Source organism: Cervus canadensis, chromosome 21, assembly GCF_019320065.1.
Source record: "Cervus canadensis isolate Bull #8, Minnesota chromosome 21, ASM1932006v1, whole genome shotgun sequence".
NCBI classification, from domain to species: Eukaryota; Metazoa; Chordata; class Mammalia; order Artiodactyla; family Cervidae; genus Cervus; species Cervus canadensis.
The window spans coordinates 30,571,616-30,591,202 of NC_057406.1; the positions used below are offsets into that span (position 1 = coordinate 30,571,616).

Genomic DNA, 19,587 nt, shown 5'->3' on the forward strand with positions numbered 1-19,587 from the left:
GGCTCTTTCCAACCAGTACTAAATTTTTTGAGAAAGAAAAAAGAAAATTCCATTGTTTGGGGGTCCCTATTGTGACTCTTTCCTAAAATCGCCAACACTTGCATCCAAGGCAAACTTACATTTCTAAATGTAATACTGGTTCCTGGGTTTGTCCTTTTCTTTTGAAATGTAATCATTTAACATATTTGGGTTGTTGATCTAGTACAATCCTGTTGTAAGAATGTCCAGGAATCAGGTCATGGATGTTAGAACAGTAAGTTCTCAGCCTCTGTTAATTTTGTTCCCCAGGCACATTTGGCAGTGTCGGGATATTTTTGATGGTACTAATGGCATTTAATAAGTGGAAGCCAGAGATGCTGCTAGACATCCTAATGCAGAGCCACAAAGAATTAATTCTTTGTGGCCCAACGTTCCATAGTGCCATGGTTGAGAAACCCCAGATTAGAACCGTCACAGTAGAGACAGCAAAAAGGTGGTAATACATGTTACCACCCACACATGCTTATTCCTAAGTCATTTCTAAACACTGACTTGGTTCCATTTCTAAAGGTAAGAAAATATGTCTTACAGCAAGAACAGCTGCTATGGGAATTGCCGCGTTCATGAAGACTGTGGAAAGAAAGCAAAGGCATTAGTGTCATTGAACTGTGAAACATCTTCAGGAGCTTTAATTAATCATTATTATTTTAACTTTCCTTGAAGACATTCAAGGACTGAGTGCATTAAATAACATTTTGTCTTTGAGTCCACAAACATTTCCCAGTTGGTATTTCTTGGTTCACAGTTGTGAACTCCCACACATGAGTCTTAACCAGAAAATGTTCTAGTTTATTGAAAAATTATTTTTGAGCATCGATTTCTTTTTTTGGCTGAGCCACACAGCAAGCTGGATCTTAGTTCCCCAGCATGGAACCCCCACCCCCTGCATTGGAAGTGTGGAAACTTAAGCACTGGACCACCAGGGAAGTCCCCCCCAATTATATTTTTATGAAATGTTACAAAGAGCAAACTTTAAATGAAATAATCCTTTAATAACTTAAGTTATTAGAATTTAACAAATACACATTCTTCAGAGTATTTACAGTCCACATTTTATTTCCACTAAACTAATTTAAAAATATGAAAGCTGGGATATTACACAGATAAAGGGGGCTTCCCTGGTGGCTCAGATGGTGAAGAATCCGCCCGCAATGCAGGAGACCCGGGTTTGATCCCTGGGTCAGGAAGATCCCTTGAAGAAGGGAATGGCAATCCACTCCAGTATTCTTGTCTGGAGAATCCCATGGACAGAGGAGCCTGGTGGGCTGCAGTCCATGAGTTTGCAAAGAGACACGCTGAGCGGTTAACACTTTTATTTTCACATACAGACAAAAAGCAAGAATTTGACATTATGTGAAAAATCTCTCTCCCGAAGTGATATTAGTTTTCACTTAGAGACCTTTTGTTTGATAAAATAACTCCATATCCTGGACACTCTGCTTGTTTAAATCTCTCTCCAGGACTATAGTGCACTATCATTTGATAAGCATGATACGCAGAACTGAAATAAGAAAAACTCAGATTTAGGCTAAAATACTTGCATTTGGAAGTAATAGGGGAAAAAAATCAAAAGCCAAGTTGATGATTTGTAGTTATTTTGTCATAAAACATAGAGTTTTAGGGACAGAGAACCACAAAGCAACTGCATTGTTGGTAACAGAGCCAGGCAACGGCAGAGTAAGAACTAGAATCTAATTTTCTCAACACTCAGAAGAGTCCATCTATACAGAGTAAAGTCAGAAAGAGAAAAACAAATATAGTATATTAATGCATATATGTGGAATCTAGAAAGATGGTATAGAAGACCTTATGTGCAAACCAGAAAAACAGACCCAGACATAGAGAACAAATGTATGGATACCAAGGGGGAAAGGAGTGGGGTGGGAGGAACTGGGAAATTGGGATTGATACATATACACTATTGATACTATGTGTAAAATAGGTAACTAACAAGAACCTATGGTATAGCACAGGGAACTCAAAAATGTACCTTGTTATCCTAAACAGGAAGGAAATCCAAAAAGGAGGGGATACATGTATGTATATATGGCTGACTCATTTTTTGCTGTAGGTCAGAAATTAACACAACACTGCAAAGCACCTACACGCCAATAAAAATTAATTAATAAAAAAGAGATTCCATCCAAAAATCACCACCAGCTCTCATGATCTGTTTTCATGAACTGTCCTTACCACCACATACAGACTCAGCCTATGCTTTTAAAGGTCCAGAAGAGGCTTAGCTACCAAATCTGAATTCTTGTACGGTACCAGCAATCCAAACACAGCTCTGAGATCATAATAGTACAGATGAAGAGCTGTGTTTCCATCATCTTTCTCTGCCTAGTGTTACCTTATTTTTTTCTAAGTGTATTTCTTTCTTTTCCTTCATATCATTATTTATGACTCATTCTAAATATCTTTAAATAAGTTATCTCTGGATGAGGGAGAGCGAGAACAGCTGCTATTTTATTAAAAACCACTTATCTGGTACTCTGCACCCAATGCAGGAAGCAGGACCATTTCTATCTCAGCATAAAGATGAGAATGAGATGCAGGAGGTCACCCAGCTGGGCTTCTCAGACTGTGCTCACCACCACTTCGCTCTGCCACTACCCAGCAACTCACAATTACTCACCTATGATAGGAGCACCTTCACGTGCATTCTCCTATTTAACGATTACAACTACCCCCGCGCAATAAAGAAAACAGCAAGGATGAGTAAAAGGCAAGATTCTAAACTAGGAGATGACACAGCTTGGATTAAAACCCACACTTTTCTGGTCAAAAGCTTCATGTTCTTCCCACTTCTCCATGTAAAACTCTATCAAAGTGAAGGGAGAAAAAATAAAAGTGTCGTTCATTCTTTTTTTTTTTTTGCCAATAAATTAAATCCATAAACAGCACATATCCATTTGGCAGTGGAGATTAGGAAATGATTCAACAGAATTTCTTTTGCCCCCAGATATCATCTCTAGTGGAAAGAACACTGATTCATAGAGATGGATTTTCAGTTCTATTAGCATTTGTCCCGTTCAACTTTATTTTTCAATATTTTCCGATACCATGGATTGAGCATTTTTGTGTACATTATCTTACTTAATTCCCCCAGGTATGCTTAATACAGCCCAACTTCCTAATGAAGAAACTGAGATGCCACCAAACGCTGACCAATGGGGCAGAGTGGACAGGCACCGAGGCAGGATTTCATTTCAGGTCAGCCTGCACTCCAAGACCCAACAATACCCACTACATTGTATGGCTGACTTTTTTCTTTCATTTTTTTTTTCTTATGTTTTCTGCAAATACCATTTATAAAATATTTTTAACAGTTACAGAACAGTGCCACATTCACTGTTTCATTTGATTCTCACAATATGCCTGTGAGAAGGTATTCTCTCTCTTCTTTTTTTTTTTTAAAGATTTTTTGATGTGAACCATCTTTGAAGTATGTTACTGAATTTTTTAGAACACTGCTTCTGTTTTACGTTTTGGTTTTTTGGCTGCGAGGCATGTAGGATCTTAGAGCCCTGACCAGGGGTTGAACCTGCACCGTCTGCATGGGAAGGTGACATCTTAAAACACTGGTGCACCAGGGAAGTCCTGAGAAAGGCATTATTTTTATTATACCAATTCTTAGAGGAGGAAACTGAGGGAGTGAGGTTACTGAACACTAGCCCACTTGCCAGGGGCTTTATCCACAATGAGTACAAAGCACTTGACATACTGCCTAGAATAGAGTCAATCAACAAGTCAACCAACATCTGCAGCACTCTTTAATCTATTGTCATCTTTATCACAATCCTACATGATAGGGATTTTTATCATCCAATGTTACGGATGAAAAATTGAGGCTTGGAGAAGAGAAGTAGTGATTTGGTCAAAGCCATCCTGCTATGTAGTGGCAGAGGTGAGATTTACAACCAGCTGTATTCAACTCATATAGTGGAAGCTCTTCACTACCACCAACACTCTAAGTAATCAAATTATAAAACTTGGACATGGTGTAAGTGGAACTTCACATCATTGCACCAAGAATTCCTGCTGCGTACAATCATAAAAAAGTGACTATGCTCTTTGACCTTCATGATTTCTTTGCTTTTTGTTTCTAGTATGGTCTCCTCTGTTCTCTCCTCTTTTGTCTCTGACTTTCAAAGACTAACCCAAATCTTATATAACCGGGTTGAGTTAAACAACCCACCTCTATTGTTTAGCCGCTGGATGATTTGGGGGAAATTCAAGTTATTTAAGCTCTAACCTCAGTCTTCTAATTTGCAAAATGAAGTTAATAATGGAATCAAAATCACTGGGCTGCTGTGAGGACTAAATAGGACGATATATATAAAGTCACTTATAGCAAAACTGACGGAATATCTCAAAATGTTTTTGTTATTATTATCATAATTACTATTACTATCATCATCACCATTTCTGGCCACATCCATCTACCCCATGAGAACTTTAGTATACTGCAGACAGAAATAGATTTTAGGAGCCAGCAGCTTACAGTTCTATCATATAAGCAAGTAGATATCAATCATTTCATCTTCTAGCATTTTGACACTCTATGAGTCGTGGTGCAGAGCTGGAATATAAATCTCCTTCCCGTTTCCTTTCTAATGTATCCAGCATTAGGGCTAAAATAAATGAGCTATATAAACCAAACACTTTCCTTACATCCATTTCACAAAAGAAGTGTTTATAATCTCTAAGGACTCAAGGAGTTCAGAATTCAAGAGGAAACCATCTATAAACCTCCAAATAAAGCCTTGAGAACAATAGAAAGGAGCAAAACTGACATACAAATTAAATCAAACATTAGTGGGAGTAGTTTGGCCAAGTTCATAAGAATTCTACTAACATGAACTCATTCTTCTTACAAGTACTCCGTGTCACCCTTTGAGGAAAACAACAACAATATTTTTGAAACAATCATGTTTTAAAAATTAGAGTTGTGGAGGAAAAGCTTTATATTTAAAAAGTCTTAAGCATGTACTGGAAAAAGAGGGTTTTATGTAAATGCAGTTTGGCTTTTTTCACCCGGAAATGTTGACTTTTTTTTCCTCCTCAGTTTCCAAAACTGGCATTTCAAGTGCAATCTTCAAGGAGATATAATATCATAAGCTCCCCCAAGAGACAGGGAAGACAACCGCAGATAATTTTTAAGGATTTTAGGGGATAAAATCAATAGTAATATAGCCAAATCAATTTATTTATTTATATTTTTCCAATTGATATTTTTTTAATTTACATTTTTTGAAAATTGGAGGATAATTGCTTTATAATACTGTGTTGGTTTCTGCCATATATCAACATGAATCGTCCATACGTACACATATGTCCCCTCCCTCTTGAACCACCCTCCCACCTTCCACTTTCCTCTAGAGGAGTGACAATCTCATTCCTCCAGATTGTCACAGAGTACTGGATTTGAACTCCTTGTGTCATACGGCAAATTTCCACTGCTACCTAATTTTACATATGGCAATGTATATGTTTCAATGCTGTCCTCTCAATTCGTTCCAACCTCTCCTTCCTCCTCCTGGGTCCACAAGTCTATTCTCTATAAGCAAATTTTTACTGAAAACCCACTATGCATCCCAACTGTAACTGAAATGAGGGTTTCAATGATCAGACTCCTAATCATTACCATCCCCAGCTTAGAGATGAAGAAACCAAGGATTTCAGATGTCAAGTAACATGGCAAAGATACAAACTTGCAAGGAGTCAAATTCAGTTCTACTTGACTTTAAGCTTATCCTGACTTTGCTCTTTAAATTTAAATAGGAACTTCCCTGGCTGTCCAGTCACTAAGACTTCACCTTTCAATGCAAAAGATGTGGGTTTGATCCCTGGTCTGGGAGCTAAAATTCCACATGTCTCACAGCCAAAAAATCAAAATGTAAAACAGAAGCCAAAACGTAAAACAAATTCAAAAAGACTTTAAAAATGGTCCACATCCAAAAAAAATTAAATTTAAATAAACTTGTTTGGCTAGTGGCTACAGAACCTCACAAATGGAGAAAATAAATGTACTTCCTCTGATGTCTAGAATGTCTCAATGATCCTAAGTCACACCAAACAGACCACATGTTTTTGGTGGTCCTCAGAGCGACAGCAACTTACTGGAGAGTGATGTATAAAGAGCAAAGGTTTTGAGACTGGAGAGTTCCTTCATTCTTGTCTCTTCCACACTCTTGCAAAAGATGTGCTCCCAGGCGTACAGTTTCAGAAGTTTGATGCCTTTCAGTATTTCATTTGTTTTCTTCAGTCTCTCCGTGGAATAATCCTATAAAAGGAAGGAATAAAAAACAATGCAAGCTGCATCCAAGTGAATCAGAGAGGCAAGGCCATTACTGGATATGGATTGAGAAGAACTTGATTTCTGCCTGGCTTGGGCTCTAATGATGGCTGTGAGACTCCTGGGAGAAATAGTGAAACTCTGTGCTTCTGCCTCCAACATGAAAATGAAGAGTTGAATGAGACAGCCTCCAATTTCTTTCCACCTAGAAACTGTTTATGCCTCTGTTGCTTTGGTTTAAATAAAAGCAGTGTCTTAAGTTTCATATGATTTCCTTGAATGATGTCTGCAGATAACACACACAGACATGTAAGGAGTTGATAAAGAGACTTCCAAGGGTGCCTTCTCATACCTAAATCATTTAATTCTCCCCTCAGGTCTATAAGTCATGCTTAGGAGATGAGAAACAATGAATGTAAAAAAAAGTTAGGTCACTATTGATTTGGGAATGTGAGTGTACACTGTTTGTTGCGTGTATTCGCAGTGAGTCTTCATAAGACACTTAGTGAAACCAAGCCTATTATCTTTAACTTCAAGAGATTCCTACCTCCTTCTTCATAAGCTCTGTCACAGAGCCTAAATTAGATTTTGTTGTTATTGTGTTGTGTTAGTTGCTCAGTTGTGTCCAATTCTTTGCAACCCCATGGACTGTAGCCCACCAGGCTCCTCTGTCCATGGGATTCTCCAAGCAAGACTACTAGAGTGGGTTGCTATTCCCTTTTCCAGGGGATCTTCCTGACCCAGGGATCAAACCTGGTCTCACATATTGCTAAATTAGATTAACTGATTGCTAACAACTTGGATTAACTGTAGAGACATGGCTGATACAAAAGCCTCTCTTTAGTCAACTCTTCCAGCTTCCTCCAAATTCTATTAGATTTACTAGGAAAGTACAGTATCACCTGTGAACTCTTAAAAGGAGCTGCAGAGTGGCAGAAGGTAGATAGGAAGAAGCAAAAGCAGCACGTAATCTGATTTTTTGAAGTATAGTTGAGTTTTAGTATTGTGTTAATTACTTCTGTACAACAAAGTGACTCAATTTTATATATATATATATATACATACACACATATACATACATACACATTATTTTTAAATGTTCTTTTCCATTATGTTTTATCATAGGATATTGAATACAGTTCCCTGTGCTATACAGGAGGATCTTGTTGCTTATCTATTTTGTATATAAAACCTTATATCTGCTAACCCCAACCTCCCACTCGATCCCGCTCCCAAGCCCTTCTCTTTGCGAACCACCTGTCTGTTCTCTATGTCCCTGATTCTGTTTCTGTTTCAAAGATAGGTTCACTTGTGTCATATTTCAGATTCCACACCTAAGTGTTGTCGTGTAATATTTGTCTTTCTCTTTCTGACTTACTTCATTTAGTATGATGATAATCTCGTCACATCCCTTTTGCTGCAAATGGCATTAGCAAACGATCTGATTTTATTCATCTTTTTGTCTCCTGAGGCTCTTAATTGCCTATCCATGATTGCTGGTGAGTGAATGACAACAGTATGAATGGCAAAAAGAGTCAGATGTTAGATTGTCATGTCCCCTCTTTGTGTCTCTCTTCCACACCTTTCTGTATTCACGTCCTAGAGTAATGAGTAACCTCACCAGAAGCAGCAGAAAAACAAGTGATAAAAACCATTTGCGTGACAAGGGACTTGCTTGTCACAGTGGAAACACCAGGTTGGAAAATGGTCCACCAGTGGCAGCATCTCTACATTTCATGCCTGACTTGTAGGCAGACTTGCTCATATTTAATCAAATTTTATTTCTAAACATGATGTCAATACTTATTTGCAAATATTTCTTTAAAAGAAGCCAATTCTTGCTCAAATAAAATGATTTCATGGAAAACTGAAGCCAGTGTGTGTGTGTGTGTGTGTGTGTGTGTGTGCACGCGCTCAGTTGTGTCCAACTCTTTTCGGCCTCATGGACTGCAGCCCACCAGGCTCCTCTGTCCATGGAATTTTCCAGGCAAGAACACTGGAGTGGGTTGCCATTTCCTACTCCAGGGGATCTTCCTGACCCAGGGATCATCTTTTGCATCTTTTGCATCTCCTGCATTGGCAGGTAGATTCTTTACCACTGCGCCACCTGGGAAACCCAACTGAAGCCAGAAAGGGGCAATAACTGAGCTTTTTCTTGCTTGCCAAGTTGACCATGAACATACTCAGGCAGAGCAGCTGCTACTGAAACATTTCAGTGTAACTCCATAGCTCATCACGTGGTCTGACTCAACTCTGAGAGCATTTAATTTCAGAAGCACTAAATCTGACCCTTTATTTATTCCTTGATCCATTCGTCCCACATCAGTAATTGACATCCAATATACACGTAATCAAATGCACAAGTAAGTGTATTCTTTGGTACATGCTAAGCGTAAGTAAGTGACCTACAAGATCTAAAGCCTCATCATCACGTCATGACTTGTAAAAACATCAGGCTTTGTGGTGGTATTTAGCGTTTAAGGTCATTAAATCTTAGATGTCAAATCCCCTTTTAAAAACTGTTGTGCAACCCAGAACATGCACATTCACTGCCCAAGAAGGGAAAAGAAATATTGGTATTTCATCTCAATCTAATGATTTCCCAAGAACCCTGAGTGGTATTAATTTCCTATATATTTAAAAACGAAACCGCATTACTAGATTTTCCTAATAAGGTTTCCAAGAGATGTTACTTACAAGAGTGCTCTTCTGAGCTTCTGCCAACTTTGTAGCGATGAAGTATTGCATTGGCGCGAGGAGCACAATGACGGCGGCACCAACCAACGCGCTGGACCCGAGCAAGTTGTACAGAAGAATCACTCCCATGATGATCTGAAGGAAAGCACAAGGAAAGGGGCGAAAGAACAGGGATGTGGGGACCACTGCATAAAAGGAAGTATTTTTTAGTGAAATTGTAGTATTTCTTAATTATTAAGTTTAAAAATTTGAGCAAGCTCTGGGAGACAGAGAAGGACAGGGGAGTCTGGTATGCTGCAGCCCATGGGGTCGCCAACAGCTGGACACGACTTAGCAACTGAAGGACTATTAAGTTTATTTGGAAGTCAACTCAGCTGTGACAGCAGGATTTCATGATGATTTATCTGGGGAAGGCTAGGCAGTAGGAATTTATTTTTAGCAACATGATGTGTACAATTGGTGTCGAACCAATTTACTACGTGAAGTTGCAGAGGGGTCCCAAGACGCTTTTGACCAGAAACAGTCAGCAAACTTTTAAAAGGACACAAACTTTTTCTGGAAAACGTTGTCATCCACCATAAATCAGCATTCCATATTTTCTTGGAATTATATTAGCTTTTCAAATGAAAAAGCAAACACATTTAAAAACTGATAATTTCTTTTTTTTTTTTTGATAATTTCTTATTATATCCTCAACAAATAAGAATCTTACTTATATTGATCTACCTGAACAGGCATGGCCCATAGATTGGGACACAGAAACAAGAACCACATGAGCTGATTGGTTTCAATGGCGACCAAGTTATTGATCTGACCCAGGGTCATCTCACCCATGGATAAATTAGATGTAGAAAGCCGAAGGATTTTATTATATATCATGGCCTGCAAAAAAGGGAAAAAAACATATTTGAAGCTCAAAATTCTAAAATCAACACTATGCTTATTTATTTGCATAGAAAAAACTAACATTTTTAAATTTCCCGAAAAAAAGGAAAAAATCTTATAATGCCATCTTAAGTCAGCTATTATTTTCATTTCAGCATTGGTACTTTTAGTCCTCAACTAAATACAAACTTATTTTTCCTGATGATATAATCTCAACATACATTCAAATTTAAACATAATCTCTGGAACAAACAGTAACAGAAGTAAATAAATGCAAGATTTCAAAATCTGTTAATATATTACTAGAAGTATTTTTAATTCAGTGGGTTTATTAATCAGCTTTATAGGTTGTTTTTTTTTTATTAAGTAGATCCTGAAAGTACTGATGTCATAATATCAAACTGAAAAGGGAAGGAGAAAAACAAAACTGAATTCTCAACTATTCCTATCACTGAATGGTTTGTGGTCAGGATCCTTCAGAGCTTGTACATACCAGCAAGGCTCCACGGAGGTTAATGCCAGTCTCAATGGTCACATAGTAGGAAGCCTGCAAAAATGTCCTTTGCAGAATAAGAGCCAAGAACAGAAGAACAGCTAGAACATAAGCATTTTCAAGAAATTCCTTTGATGAGAGGATTTCTGAAGCCTTATCCCAAAAGGAAAAAAAAAGATATAAATTAAAATTATTCATATACCAGTATATAGTTGCATTTATCAAATAATACATGGTTGCTTAATATAAAAATTCAATGTCTTTATAATACAGCAGTAGAATGAATCAGAGCAAGGCAATTTTGGCTTTTCCTCATAATGTCAACAGATACAAACACAAACCAGTTGAACATAAAAAATTTCAAATTGATCATTAAGATTGTTGGAAATGCCTGACTGTAGGGAAAAAGGTACATTTAAATTTTTTTAAGTTAATACATTTTCTACAAAGATATAGTCTACCTTGGTTAACAGGAAAATATTAGTAGTAAACCAAGACAGAAGTTCGTTTAGAGTGTATGTAATTTAGAAGTAGAACCTACAATGTCAGCAAGACCAATGGGACAAATATACAATTTCCATAGCCTTATTAATTTAAAATAATAAAGTCTACACAGTTGACTTTTTCTGATCTTCATCTTAATTCATATAATGAAAACATAAATTATAAATGGTAAAAAAACATAAATTGGCTATTTTGCCCACAAGACAATTTCAGTGACAAAACATAACTTTAAAAACCTATTTCAGTCAGATTATAACTGAAGTCATCATAAGGATATACAAATTGATAGCTTTTTGTTTGCAACAGTAGCATATGGTCACTTATTTGTTAGAAATGAGGGAAAAGTAACAGTCAGATAAACACAACATGTCAGTTGAGCCACTTTTTCTTTATGGTTTCGATCAGTTAAATTCTAAATACTTTTGGTCCCTTCCTCGTCTTTCTGGGGGATATACACAAATGTGTAAATTTTCTTCCTTCTCAGAAAAATACATGGTTAACACACGTAAGTACAAGGGATGATTGGATACTATGTGGAATTTCAATATCTGTATATAATCAGGCTAGTAGGGATAAAACATCACAAACATGTATTCAATGGCAAAATAGCTGGTTCACATTAGTAACAATTGAGCACTAATATATTCAAGGAACTGGGTTTTGAGGGCAAAAATGGGAACTTCATAGTCATTCTCTTCAGAGAGCTCACAACCTAGAAAGATAAGCATATCCATAGATAACATGCTTCATTATAAAAATGGCATTTATGGCAAGTGCCAATGTGAAGCAAACAATGTGTTAGGAGATGACCAAGGAGAATCAAATTCCACCAACAAGGACAATCAGAAAAAGCTTCAATGAGAAGGCAGCATTTACTGAAGGCTTTAGGAATGCATACAATTCCAATAGGTAAAAAAAAGAGGACTGGAAATCATATTAAGACAATAAAAAAGGAAAACTGATTCATCTGGACTAGAGTTTCTACACGTGAAACTAGGGAAATCAATTCTTATTTTAGAAGGAAATTGGGAAGCTCATGATGCAGACTTTCTCAAGAACAGAAAATATAAGGTTGTAAATTAATAACAGCAAATATTTTACACTATATAGTCCCCAATAGTAACATAATGTCTAATAAAAATATAATGTGACTTGACCTGATCATTATGAAACAAGGTGATGACTTTCACTATATAGGAAACCAAATCAAATCACATTGCCCACATCACTGGCCATTGAAAGTGAAATCACTCAGTCATGTCCAACTCTTTGCGACCCCATAGACTATAGCCTACCAGGCTCCTCTGTCCATGGGATTTTTCCAGGCAAGGGTACTAGAATGGGTTGCTATTTCCTCCTCCAGGGGATCTTCCCAACCCAGGGATCGAACCCAGGTCTCCCACATTGCAGACAGACTCTTTACCATCTGAGCCATCACGGAAAAAAAAAAGTGACTCAGCCACCCCCAAGGACTCATGCATGAAAATTCTTTACAAGATTGCTAAAAAGACCTAATAAAATAACCAATGTGAAATTTCTGAGCATCATTTGCAGAACACAGTAAATGCTATTAAATGTTTATAGCCTCTGAATCTGAGAAATAATTTTGTTGGCCAAATCCATTCAATGAATACACACAGTAATGTTTTTCTCTACAAGAAAAATTACAGTTTTCTTTCTTTTAAAAAGCATTCAATTCTCTGTTAATAAGATTGTTTGCACTGCTCATAAAACTGCATTTTTTAAAAAGTAACGGTTAAAAGAAATTTGCCCATAATATATTTCCATTCAAAGGCACCACAAACTTACTCCTGTTGGGTTATTTGTTTCATTCTGGGTTTCATTTACACGCTGAACTATTCCAGAAATACAGAGAGGTCCGGCAAAACCCAGTAAGTCAGCAAGATAACGAAATGTGCTACTAAGTAGAATTGGTCGCCCGAAAGCTCTGTACATTGCCAGCCATATAGATGGAGTCCGATTTGGGTCATCTGCCACTTTTTTCTGAAAGAAAAAAAAAATTTGATGAACCAAAATAAAATGATGGAGTGGCAATTAATCTTAGCCACTATGCAAATCTCTTCTGGTATTTCTTATATTTTAAAAGATAAAAATAAATGTTACTGAGTTACTTCCAATATACTACATATAGTTTGGTATTCCTGCATTCTTGCAAACAATAGATACTTAATTAATTTTTAAGTATATATTTCCATTTATTTAGCTAGTTATTTTAATTGTGAACACATTCCAAAACTTTGTATGTATGTAATACATATATTTAATTCTTAATGGCTTAACAATGCTGTGTTGATTTCTGCTGTACAAGGTCGTGAGTCAGCCATAAGGCCTCTTCAGCCTGCCTCTCACCCACCCTCATCCCACCCCAGTAAGTTATCACAGACCACCAGGCTGAGCTCCCTGTGTTATATAGCAACTTCCCACTACCCTTCTATTTCCCACATGGTAAGGTATACATTTTAATGTTATTTTCTCCATTCATCCCACCCTCTCCTTTCTCCACTCTGTCCACAAGTCCATTCTCTATGTCTGCATCTCTATTCTTGCTCTTGCAAATAGGTTCATCACCATTTTTCGAGATTCCATAAATATGCATTACTGAAAGCATTTTAAGGAAAGAAAGAGAATGAAGAGTATCTAGGCAAATTTTCCCAACATTTTGTATTATTTTGAGTTGTCAAAGGATGACCCTAAATTTCTGAAGTCCAAATTAAGCTTAATTCCCTTTGATTTAAGAAATGAATATATCAGTTATGAATATTACCAAATGACGCTGTATGGAAAATAGTGAAATACAAAGTACAGGTTATTGACAGTCTAGTTAAGATTTCTGAAGTTTAGTTAAGATCTAAGATATTAGGTCACAAGAGATTCACTTATCAAATTATTACAAGCTAAGCAAAAGAGATCATCCTGAGGTAGGAGACCACGTGCCTCTGGGCCAGACACCTCGTGTTTGTCAAGGGGAGCTTTTGTTCTCACCCCGACGCTGCGAAGACAAAGCTAGTGGCAAAAGCTGAGCTCCGCTAAAGCAAAGAGATGAAGTGCCCACTCTTGAGGTCAAGGAAGACTTCCCTGTCTGCACATGTGCTGGAAGGCTTCTTGGGGGTTGAAAAGGGAGGGGAACCCTCCCCTAAGTGTGGACATGCACACATAGGCCTCTGCGGTGCGATCCACCTTAGAGAAAAGTTGCTCACACATCTTGGGGAGGGTGCATGGACCAGTCAGAGGTGAAGAAAGAAATAAAGTAATTGGCCAAAGGTAAACAAAGACCCAGAGAGACTGTTCTATATAAGTGATTTACATCACCTCTGTACTGAGCTCCTCCTCACTCAGGATGCTCCACCTCCTCTCCGGGTGTGTCTCTCTGCCTAGCTTCTGACTTACTGCCCTCCTCCTCACTAGAGAGGATGCCCATACCCTTTTTCTCTGGGTGTGTATCTCTGCCCTGGTTCTGAGTTAGATAAGCAAACTGTTTTCCTGTATGCTCTCCCATGCATTGTGTTATGTCTCTAATAATAAACTTTGTACCGGTTACTACAGTTTTTCTCTGCTTGAAACATTCTCGCTTTCAAATAGGGGCAAGAGCCAGGGCCACTATGCTTCTATCTTTAACTCCTGGTGGTCTAGTGGATAGGACTCTTGGTTTTCATCCAGGTTACCCAGGTTTAATTACCGGGCAGGGAACCCACCCTTCAGGATCGCTCGTGTCTCTTCAGGTTCTCCCTCTGAGATCAATCCCAGCTTCAAATTGCTTTTTCCTATCTCCATTAAATGCGGTCAATACTTTTTAAAGTTATGTTAGACTTATGCTTCCTAGTTATTACTTAAAGAGACGCAAAATGAAGAATGGTATATCTGCTTAGGCCAACTCGTGGCTTCATACCTCTATAATCATTTGTTGAAAAGATTTCAAGACTTGAACAATCATAATTATGTCTTGGCAAAGAAGCTAACTCAATGCAGTAGAGTTCAATTGTGTTTCATATTCAACTCCTTGTGAGATGAATAATTCGATTATATTTTAAAGTTTACTGATATTTAAGCAAATCTGTGTTATCAAGAGCATTCAGAAAACTAGAGCTAGGCTTAGACTATATTATTAATCTTTATTTAGAAGTTTTTAAAAAACTATGCAATACTTTTCCCAGAGGTGAAACCAGAGAGATGACTCAGGTTCATCTGTAGTAACCATTTCCTGGATTATTAATTTCATAACACACATTTTTGACACAGAACAGAGGTCATTTTCATCATTTACCATAAATGCTTTGTTGACCTAGATTTAGAACAGCCAAAAACTCTTTAACTGATCCACCATACAGTATTCCCTTCCAATGTTGGTATAAATATTCATATTTTAATTACAATAATATTTGTAGGTGACAGCAATATAAAATACATCTTCCACTGTGAATAGCACACAAGACTACTCAGAATGATAAAAAGACAAATTGAAAATATCCAGAGTCTCATATTTAAATTTTTAAAGGCAGTTATAAACACCCGCAGAAAATACCAGAAGAAATCAATTTTGCCAGACATATAGAGTGATATATGGAATAGGCAGATGATGCCCCTTTATTTAATTCCCCAATTTTGAAATGCAGAGTCCAAATTTGAATTAATAATTAAGAATTTCATTTCTCAAAAGTTATTCATGGATATGATCTATTTTCCCTTTAAATAATAAAATTATTAAGATACTTGAAACAAAACAATAAAAACTCCGTGGATTATTAATATTATATGGTGACAAGGATTTGACATACATGACTATTGATTTTAATTCTTACTTTCCATTAGGCGCCAGAGAAAAGACAACACTCTCTGTCCCTCCTCTTGGTTCTTCCAGTATATTTCCAGCAGTCCAGTTAACATGACTCAAAACTACTGGGAAAGACAGATGGAGAAAATCTGCTCTCCCTAAATATTATTTACTATTACTTAAGAGAATCCACCAGCAATGCAGGAGAGGGCTTTGATCCCTGGGTCAGGAAGATCCCCTGGAGAAAAGAAATGTCAACCCACTCCAGTACTCTCTGCCTGGGAAATCCCATGGAGAGGGGAGCCTCGCAGGCCACAGCCCATGCGGTCACAAAGAGTCGGACAAGACTGAGCGACTAAACAACAAAAGCTTAACATTATTTAAGCTCAGTGCCTTTGTATTAACAGGCCCATTCTCTACAGTCATGGGCATGAAAAACAGTTACTGACTTACCTTTTGTTCTTCATATGCATCTTTCAAACAGACGTAGTTTGTTACTGCTCTCATTGCTATTGGTAATTTTCCAATTGCTTTCAGATCAATAGGCTTTTTATGAGCGGATATGATGAGTGTATTCATCCACCAGTAGGTTGCTTTTGACAGTAAATTCACGAACGGTTGGAGAAACCTCACACCCAGATCCTGGAGGTCTTCAGGGGGCTTTACTTTCTGCGGATTCACGAAGAACACATATCTCTGTGGTAAGAAAAATTCCAGAGTAACAATTAACCTAATTCTTTTCCCACATAGTAAAAATAAATTTTTAACCTTTTTTACATTTTCATTTCATGAGGCCAATCTTTATATTTTCATACTTCTTTCCATCCCTTTCTGAAATATTCTTTTGAGAAAAAAGTTCCCTTTTATTATGACTAGATTCTAGTTAAATTCCAGAATTTCATATTTAATACACTCAGGCGAATGTTAAAAAAATCAATTATCTCTTTAAAAAAAAGTTATCATTAAAAATCAGTCTTTCATGATATCCTTTCCTGATATTTCATGATATTTAGTCAACTAAATGAAGATTTTTACACTGTGCAGATTGCTTAAATGTTTTATCAACAGCATTGTTGAGTCACTCTCTATTAATTTGTGGTCTGGCTGATGTTTACTGTTTCCACTATCCATTGCAACATGTATCTTGCTATTCAGAGCAAATTCAGAGTGCTCTGACAGAAAATGAACATTGAAAAAGAGATCACTGGTATGTCACACAATGTAACAGGCAGTGTTATGTGGCTGGAAGTACAATAGGTTTGTAATCACAGACCGGGTATGAGATTTGATCATATTACTTTGTTTATAAAGCTAGAGTTCTGTCTACAGAAGTTTCTTCATCAGTGAAATGAGGAAAGTGGATTAAGCTATCTTCTTATCAGCTTGACATTTCTGAGAATACACTAATTTGATTGAGCCAGGTTTGCTTTGGACCAGTTACAGGTGATGGAACTTCCTGATGAAAACAGTTTAATCTATAATATGGACTAAGCATAATGTCTGGCACATCCTAGGCACTCAATCAATATTTGCGAATGAATCAATAGATTTCAGGGTCATATTGAGATTTCTGGAAAACTAATGGTCTGAACTTAGTAATTGCTCAACTTTATATTTGTACATATAAATGATATATCATTGTATAGGCTCTTGAATACTAATGATGCCAAGCTGACCATGATCTTTAATATTTGCTTCTGAACTCCAGTAACTAAACAAAAATTATTAGATACCTACTCTGACCCGAATGACATTGATCTCCACAGCCATCAAGAGTCCATTCAAAATGACCATTATGCCTGTGATGCAGAAACGCAGGTCTGATATTCCCCAACCAGACTGCCAATATTTGACCAGCTTTATGGTTTTTGTGATAAAGGCCATTACCCAATACAGGAATAAGGCTGGAAAATTAAACAGAAAAAGAAAAGATACAACCTGTCACTGCTATTTTTTAAAATTTTACTGAAATCTCAAAATAAATACAGTACTTTTTAATAACAAAGACAATTTAAGATATTCAATTTTCAGATAATTTTGTTTGAATTAATTTGAATTAATGAACAAAGGCTGCAATCTCAACAGATGTGGTATCTTCATCACTGCCAAACCTTCTTGGCTAGAAGGAAGTCACAGGTCCACTCACACTCAAGGGTGGAGGATCATATAGTGTGAACACCAGTCAGAGGTAATGGAAGGGGTATTTTCACACACTAAGATATCTAGAAATCTCCAAACATTTGGAACCTAAGCAATACATTTCTAATTAACCACACGTTAAAAAATAAATTACCAAGGAAGTTAGAAAATATTTTAAATAAATTATAATGGAAATACTGCAGATTGAAAATTTAGGAATTGTAACTAAAAACAATACTGAGAGGAAAATTTATGGCTTTAGATATTTATTTTAGAAAAAAAAAGATGTATCCAAAATCAGTGACCTAAGTTTCCACCTTAAAAAGGTAGGGAAAAAACAATGAACAAAATTAAAAAATGAGAGATAATAGTAAAAAGCAATAAAACAGAAAAAGAATAATTGAGAAAATAAACCAATAAGGTTGATTTTTTTAAAAGATCAAGAAAATTGATAAGTCCCCAGCTAGACTGATCGAGAAAACAACACAAATGACCAATATTAGGAATAAAGGAAAAGTTATCCCTATATCTCCTATGTACTTAAAAAGGATAATCAGGGAGTATCTTGAACAACTTTATGACAATAAATCAAAAAATGTAGATGAAACGGAAATCTTCTCAAAAACTGTAACTACCAAAACTGACAGAAACAGATATTCTGAAGAGTCTATAATAAAGAAATAAATTTATAATTTAAAATCCCTCCTGAGTTAAAACTCCAGGCCCAGATAACTTCACTGATGAATCTTCCTGAATTTTTAAGAAAGAAATAAAATTAATCTCACACAATGTCCTTCATTAAATAGAAATAGCGAGTATTTTCCAATTCATTTATGTATCCCAACATATAAAAACCTGGCAAAACTATTTTGAGGAAAAAAAAAAAAACAAACCCAACCAATATCCCTCATGATAGATGTAAAAACCCTAACAAATAAACTCTAGCAACATACAGCATGGAAAACAAACCATGACCATATGTGGCTTAGTCCAGTATGCGTGGTTACTTTATCATTTGAAAAATCAATCAGTGAACATCAGCAGAAGCACCTTAACAGAAATATAAGTTACAACTGATGCAGAAAAAAAGTCTGTCAATAAATTACAACAGCTACTCATGATTTTTAAAAAAGAAACCTCTGAGAAAGCAAAGCTTTCCACAGCAGCAAACTCACTCACTTGATAAAGTCTTATATAAAAAGTCTATATCAATTCTGTAATTAAGTACAAAAGATTATTTTTCCTCTAAAATCAGGAGCTAGATAAGGACTTCCTCTCACCACGTTTATTCTGCATTTTACTAGAGATTCTCCCTAGTGCAAAACAGCAAGAAAAATAAAAAAGAAAGCATAAAGTTTGAAAAGAACAAATATAACTGCCTCTATTTTCAGATGGTATGTTTGTTTATATAGAAAATCCCAAAAAACTTACAGCGAAATAAGTTAAAGTAATTTTAATTGTTTTTTAATTGAATTTCCAAGGTAGCAAGATGCAAGGTCAATATACAAAACCAATTGCATTTATACAATGGTAGAACAATTGGAAAATAAAAATTTTAATACAATTCCATTTATAATAGCAATGGTAAACAAAAAAGGTAGTAATAATTTTTAGTAAAACATAAAAAACCTTTACGTTAAAATCTAAAAAATATTGCTACAAGAAATGAAAGATCTATAAAAGTAGACAATAGACTGCAAGACTCAACATTTTTAAGATGTCATTTCTTCCCCCAAATTG

General features: G+C 36.4%; 1 protein-coding gene across 7 annotated transcripts in view; it reads right to left on the reverse strand.

Moving 5' to 3' along the window:
* Positions 1-19,587, reverse strand: part of ABCC9 (ATP binding cassette subfamily C member 9) — a 149,119-nt gene that overhangs the window by 111,457 nt on the left and 18,075 nt on the right. For 6 of the 7 annotated variants that reach the window (XM_043440109.1, XM_043440112.1, XM_043440111.1 and 3 more), the window contains 8 exons: positions 17,446-17,612; positions 16,162-16,404; positions 12,729-12,923; positions 10,416-10,568; positions 9,764-9,919; positions 9,038-9,172; positions 6,166-6,328; positions 569-609 (listed from right to left, as the gene is read on the reverse strand). In XM_043440109.1, the coding sequence (XP_043296044.1) occupies positions 569-609; positions 6,166-6,328; positions 9,038-9,172; positions 9,764-9,919; positions 10,416-10,568; positions 12,729-12,923; positions 16,162-16,404; positions 17,446-17,612 (1,253 nt within the window). Of the gene's footprint in view, positions 1-568; positions 610-6,165; positions 6,329-9,037; positions 9,173-9,763; positions 9,920-10,415; positions 10,569-12,728; positions 12,924-16,157; positions 16,405-17,445; positions 17,613-19,587 lie in introns of those variants that run through there. The other variant, XM_043440116.1, reaches the window with a different exon arrangement.